At 24.4% G+C, this 6,613-nt stretch overlaps 2 protein-coding genes across 2 annotated transcripts; one reads left to right on the top strand and one right to left on the bottom strand.

Annotated features, from left to right (window-relative positions):
• Window positions 1-3,731: 3,731 nt before the first annotated feature.
• EHI_101130 (uncharacterized protein) lies at window positions 3,732-4,523 on the bottom strand (the record flags this gene model as incomplete). The annotated part of the gene is made up of 1 exon (XM_001914090.1): window positions 3,732-4,523. The coding sequence occupies one exon, from the start codon at window positions 4,521-4,523 to the stop codon at window positions 3,732-3,734; it is 792 nt and encodes a 263-aa protein (XP_001914125.1).
• Window positions 4,524-4,893: 370 nt separating this feature from the next.
• EHI_101120 (heat shock protein 70, mitochondrial, putative) lies at window positions 4,894-6,432 on the top strand (the record flags this gene model as incomplete). Its single annotated transcript, XM_001914089.1, has 1 exon — window positions 4,894-6,432. One exon carries the CDS (start codon window positions 4,894-4,896, stop codon window positions 6,430-6,432), a length of 1,539 nt encoding a protein of 512 aa, XP_001914124.1.
• Between the last annotated feature and the right edge of the window lie 181 nt (window positions 6,433-6,613).

Genomic DNA, 6,613 nt, shown 5'->3' with positions numbered 1-6,613 from the left:
TATCAACACAAAATATACTCCATCTGCAAGAAGACACACTTCTACACAATTACATTGGCATGTTGATGTCAATGAAATATTTAACACAAACATTGTTTTTGTTGAATTATGATTATTACATATTGTGAAAGTGTTTTTCATTTAGAACTTATAGAAAACATAAATGAAGTATAAAATTTGTGGAACAGAAAGAAATAAGAATTTACCAATGACATTACTGATACATCAATTCTTGATTATAAAGTTGAATCACATTTGATTGAATTTCAAGAAAATGATAGAATTATTATTTATTGTATTTCATAACAATGACATTGAATATTAATATTGAAGATACACACAAAGAAAATTTCTTAATCATTTAGATGTATTAAAGAATGTCAAATATCAATAAGAATATGTTTTAAAAGAAAATTAAACACGACAAAACGTGTGTATAGATTGAAATAGAAAAGATGTTAGAAATAGTGAGATTCTACAAAACAACGAATTGTTATTAATATATAAATATTAAATGACAGTGATATCAATTATGATATTATTAATGAAATGGTATAATAAGATAATAATGATAATATTAAATAGTTAAAGTAAATTCAATATATTGATTAACAAAGTAGTATTTCATTAGAACTATGAATAATAATTTCATGTATTAATGATAGTAAAGAGCCAAATTGTTAATTAACATTATGTATTATTTGAATATTGAAATGTAAATTATAGAATTTAGAAGAAACAAATGAAATGAATATTTTAACATAAAACTAAAGAAATAATGTTTCAAAGTGAAGTTGTTATTAATATTAATACATTAAAATGATGTGATATTAATATGCAAATAAAAAAGTGAAAAAGAAGTAGAAGTTCAGGAAAATGAATGACTGAAGAAAATAAATCGAATTAGAGAATCATTCAATGAAGTATTGAAGTATTATATAATAATTGAATTACAATGGAATTATTTCGATATTTTTTAAAACCATTTATTTTCATTAATGAATTTTCAGAATAAAAAAGTAAAAGAGTGGTGTTATTGATGATATTGATTATAATTCAATTTAAATATAGAATAAGACATGATGAAGATGTTCAATAATTTTAATAAATGAAAACGTTCCATATTCAAATAAAATTGAATATAAAAAGAACCAGAGAATGAAATGAATTTATGTATTAATTCAAATAATTGATAAATCTAATGAAAGTGGAGAAATATAAGTTAGTAGACAACTACTACAAACAATTAATATCAAATAACATAACAAAATTAGCAAAGAAAAAATGCATCTAAATAATTTACAAAAAAGAAAAAAGATGCAAAAAAATTTGCATCCATAGATTTTTCCATTTATTATATTTTGCTCCTAAAATAAATAAAAAGTATGATAAATACAGAATATGTAAATATTTATGTTTATATTTTATTATCAATTGTATTCATTTTGTATGAAATATTAATGAAATAGATGATTTGATGAATCATATTTAATTATTTTTATTCTTTATATTCTTTTTATTATTATCGTATTTTTATATATTTATTTTTATATATTTATTTCTCTGTTTATATTTATTTTATATCATTGTATTCTTATTATCTATATATTATTATATTCTTCTTATTTTATGTTTTTTATGTTTATATTATTTAGATTTTCTTATTGTTATTCTTTTCTATTTAGATGTATTTGTTTATTCATCTTTATCATTTTTATATTATTATCATTTATATCTATTTTCATTTTATATTTATTCTCTTTTGTTTTATATTAATATTAATTTTATATTTTATAATTTGATTTTATTATTATATCATTGACTATCATTTCTCGTTTTATTTATCATTTATTCTTATTATTCTTTTGTTTTATATTCTATATCATATATTCATATCATTTTCATTTATATTTTATCACTTATTATATGCTATAATAACATAACACATATGATTGAATATATAATAAACATCATGATGAAATTATACACATAAATAATAAACATAAAAAAGAGTAAAATATTTTTCATCAATAAAACAATATTAATCATTTTACATCATTAAATTAGACACTTTTTATTTCATATTTCTAATTTTTACATTAAAAATACACTTTTTATTTCTTCTTTTCTTATTTTATTACATCTTTGTGATTTATTACTTTTTATATTCTTTATTATACTTTCTTTTTATTCTTTTATTCGACTTTCTTTTATATTATCTTCTTACTTTCTTTTTCCATTATTTGATTGCTCTTTTTCATTTTAATCAATATACCAACTAACTCAGTTAAAGTGAATAAACATAAACAATAAAATAAAGTATAGTAAATAACAAAGTTATAACAATTCGATTTAATGTTGATACTAACATTCTTAATTATTTTAACAATAGTATTGATAAGTTAATACATTGTTTATGTGTTAGTGTCAATAAATTCATTATAACAACTAACATTGTATTGGATATTTATCTTAGCAAGACTGAATATACATCTATTGGTATTTGCTATTTGTATATTATTTTTTAAATTAACTCAGTTTTGTTTTGGTTCTTTTTGTTCACTACGATTTATTATATATTATTTTGTCAGAGAATTTATTATAAACAACATTTTCATACAGGCACGAAAATACATCACTATTCTTTGAAGTATTGTTATTTTGAATTTATAACATAATTTATGTTATTAAACATTAACATACTAATTTCAACATTGAATAATTTAATGACTCAATATTCATTCATGAATAACACCATCTTCTTTTTTAATAACAATAGTTAAAGTAAACACCACTATGTTTTACATGAAAATGAATTGTGTGGTATAAGAAATGATTGCCATGATTGAAGATAATTGTATTTTCATGATGAATAAAAGAATTGTTTGATGGAAAGATTATATTTTCAATTGTAAAATTCAATTTATTCAAACACTCTTTTATTCATTCATGAATTATCAACAAAATATAAAACACTATGTTGTTGATAACAAACTGTTCATACAAATTAAAAATATATCATCCCATATGAAATAACCAACAAATACTTAATTATTTGAATTAAAAATGATGCTATTAAATCAACACTAAATGAATCAAATGTATTGTTAATTAAATAATATTTCATTCAAATAATAATCTCTGTTTTATGTAATTGAAATGGTGATTATATACATACAAGTACTACATAAATTCTAATAAATCTAACAACTTATATCATAACTATGTATATTTTTGATATTGTTATAGTATTTCTATTGTTTTATTGTTTGTTATATTTAAAACCATAACAACATTCATCTTTTATTTAATGAAAGTATATTTAATGAAAGTAAAAACATCATTACACTTTAATTTTGATTATTCATAGTTTGTTTTATCATTACATTGCACAATTCAAGTATTTTATTTTGAGAATAACTTATTTTCTTACATCAAATCATTCTTTGTCTTTATAATACATTTGAATTAATCATATAAATAGTCAAGTGTTATTTATTCTATTTTTGAAGAAGTACAACTCCAATAAAGTCTTTTAATACTGTTCATTCTTATTATACATAACATCAAGACATGAAACAAACTATCTGACTTCAATTTATTTATTCATAAGAATAATTGTTTTCTTTGGTGTTGAATGAAAAAGAAGAAACAAAACTTGTTCATTCAACATAATGATTCAGTCAATGAGAAATACAAAATGGAAATAAAAGAGAATGTAAATAACAAATTCAATTAGAATAATGCATGAAAAACTCAAATAACCATTTCATCTCATCAGAATTCAATGGACAATCATCTCTTTGAATGTTTGGTGTTGAATAAAAGAGTTGTAATGAATGTAATAGTTTGTTTGCTAGAACAACTCCTTCAGTTCCCTCAAATATTCTCTCATGTTTTCTTGTGATTTCCCAGACAAATTCCAATGCAACAAACTCTTTCTGAATGTCATCTCCAACAATGAAGATATTGACAATGCAAGGAATCATCTTTTTAATGTTTTCTTCAGTAATTTGATCAAACACTTCTTCACTATCAATACTCATCAAGACTTCTTCTAATTTAAGTATGTTATTGACATTACTTGATATACTATAATTCAATCTGGACTTCTTTTGATTAGGAACATCTTCTATTTCAAGTCGTTTTGTTGGTGTTTTTGATAATTCTTTTGTTCTTTTACGTAGATTATCTTGAAGATCAACTAATGATTGCAATGCATTTGTTCTTTGTGTGTTTTCTTGATTTTTAACTGTGTTATTATGAGATAATTTGTTGATGAGAGGATTAGAACTTTTCTTTTTTGCTGACCCTTCATGAGTGTTTATTTCTAATTGCTTATTGTTTGATTTGGGAGTGAGTGTGGTGGTAAGAGATGGATGAATGGTATTATTTGGTTGAATAGACTTTCTTTTTGTCTCTTTAAAGTCTCGGATGATTTGATACATCTCATTAATTTTATCCAAGATAGATTTGAGATTAATGGCATGTTGTTTATTCCATTGAACTTGTTCTTCTTGCATCTCAAAGATTTTTCCATTCTGTAACTTGATGCCATCAAGTAATTGGATGATTTCAGGTGGTACTTCTCTTTGCATTACTTTTCATTTTGATTTTAAGATTATCAAATCTTCTTTTCAACTCTATTTATCCAAAAGTTCAACAAAATGAAAGTTATTTTTCTCTCACAGAATCTGAATTTTTAACATGTTTGTCTCACAACCTGCACGGTCAACTTGCATTGGAATTGATTTAGGAACAACAAACTCATGTATGTGTGTTTTTGATAAAACAACACCTCGAATTCTGGAGAATGCTGAAGGAAAATGAACAACACCGTCTTGTGTTTCTTTTACACCAACAGGAATATTAGTGGGAGAAGCAGCAAAACGAATGGAAGCACTACATCCGACAACCACTGTTAGTGGAGTTAAGAGAATGATAGGGTGTCAATACAAAAATGTTGAGCAACAAAGAAAACCTTACAAAATTGTTGAAGGAAAGAATGGAGAAGGATGGATTTATATCAATGGCAAGACATATTCTCCATCGGAAATATCATCATTTATTCTTAAGAAATTAAAAAAAGATGCAGAAGCTAAACTAGGGAAAAGGGTAGATGAAGCAGTTATCACATGTCCAGCATATTTCAATGATGCACAACGACAAGATACTAAAGATGCAGGAACACTTGCAGGATTAAAAGTTAAACGAATTATTAATGAACCAACAGCAGCAGCATTAGCATATGGAATAGACACAAGAAAAGAAAATGAAAGAAAGAATATTGCAGTTTATGATCTTGGAGGAGGGACATTTGATATTTCTATTCTTAATATTAATAAGGGGATTTTCCAAGTTAAAGCAACGAATGGAGATACAATGCTTGGAGGAGAAGATTTTGACAAAGCTATTTGTCAATATATTGAGAAAGAATTTGAACGAAAATATAAACGAAATCTTCAAAGAAATAAGAAAGGAATTAGTAGAATTAAAGAAGCAGCAGAGAAAGTAAAATGTGAATTATCATCAAGTGAAGAAAGTGTAATTTCATTACCATATCTTGATAGACAAGATTCACTTGAAATTACAATCAGTAGAAGAAAAATTGAACAATTATGTAAGGGAATTTGTAAAAGAACAGAATATCCTTGTCTTCAATGTATGAAAGATGCAAAATTAAGAAAAAAAGACATTAGTGATGTTGTACTTGTTGGAGGAATGACAAGAATGCCTTTAATTCAAAACACTGTTCAAGAAATCTTTGGAAAAAAACCAAGTAAAAATGTCAATCCAGATGAAGCTGTTGCTATTGGAGCAGCAATTCAAGCAAGTATTATTGAAGGGAAGAAAAAGGATATTATTCTTGTTGATGTTACACCACTAACATTAGGAATTGAAACATATGGAGGTGTGATGACACCATTAATCAATAGAAATACAACAATCCCTACATCAGTTTCAAAGGAATTTACCACATCAATGGATAATCAACAAGAAGTAGATATTAAAGTGTTTCAAGGAGAACGTAGAGTTACAAGAAAGAATAAAAAGTTAGGAGAATTTAAATTGGTTGGAATTCCACCAGCAAAGAAGGGAGTAGCAAAAATTGAAGTTACATTTGACATTGATGTCAATGGAATAGTAAAAGTCTCTGCACTTGACAAAGGAACAGGAAAGAAAACAGGGATTCAAGTCAAAAGTAATGGTGGATTGAATGAAGAAGAAATCAATCGACTAGTTAAGGAAGGAGAAGAACATGCTGCAGAAGACAAGAGAAAAGAGCAATTACTTCTTCACAGACAACGATTAAAAGAAATGATAGAGAGTGCAGAAGACATTCAAAAAGAGTTATTAAAGAAAAAGATTGAAACACGTGAATTAGAAAGAGTTATTAATCAATCCAAAAAAGGTTATTACATCAGAAGATGAAAATGAAATTAAAAGATTAATTGATCAATTAGGAGAAGAAACATCAAATTCTTCTGCTAAATTATATAATTAATTAACTTCTATCTTTTTATTATGATTTGTTTTAATTGTCAGTATTATTTATCTTTATTTTCATCTCATTCATCAAATATCAGATATATTTGTTATTATTATTCAAGTC

Source organism: Entamoeba histolytica, genomic scaffold, assembly GCF_000208925.1.
Source record: "Entamoeba histolytica HM-1:IMSS scf_1104750517807 genomic scaffold, whole genome shotgun sequence".
Lineage (NCBI taxonomy): Eukaryota > Evosea > Mastigamoebida > Endamoebidae > Entamoeba > Entamoeba histolytica.
Note: the sequence above shows the minus strand (reverse complement) of the source record. Positions and strands in the feature narration are given on the sequence as shown.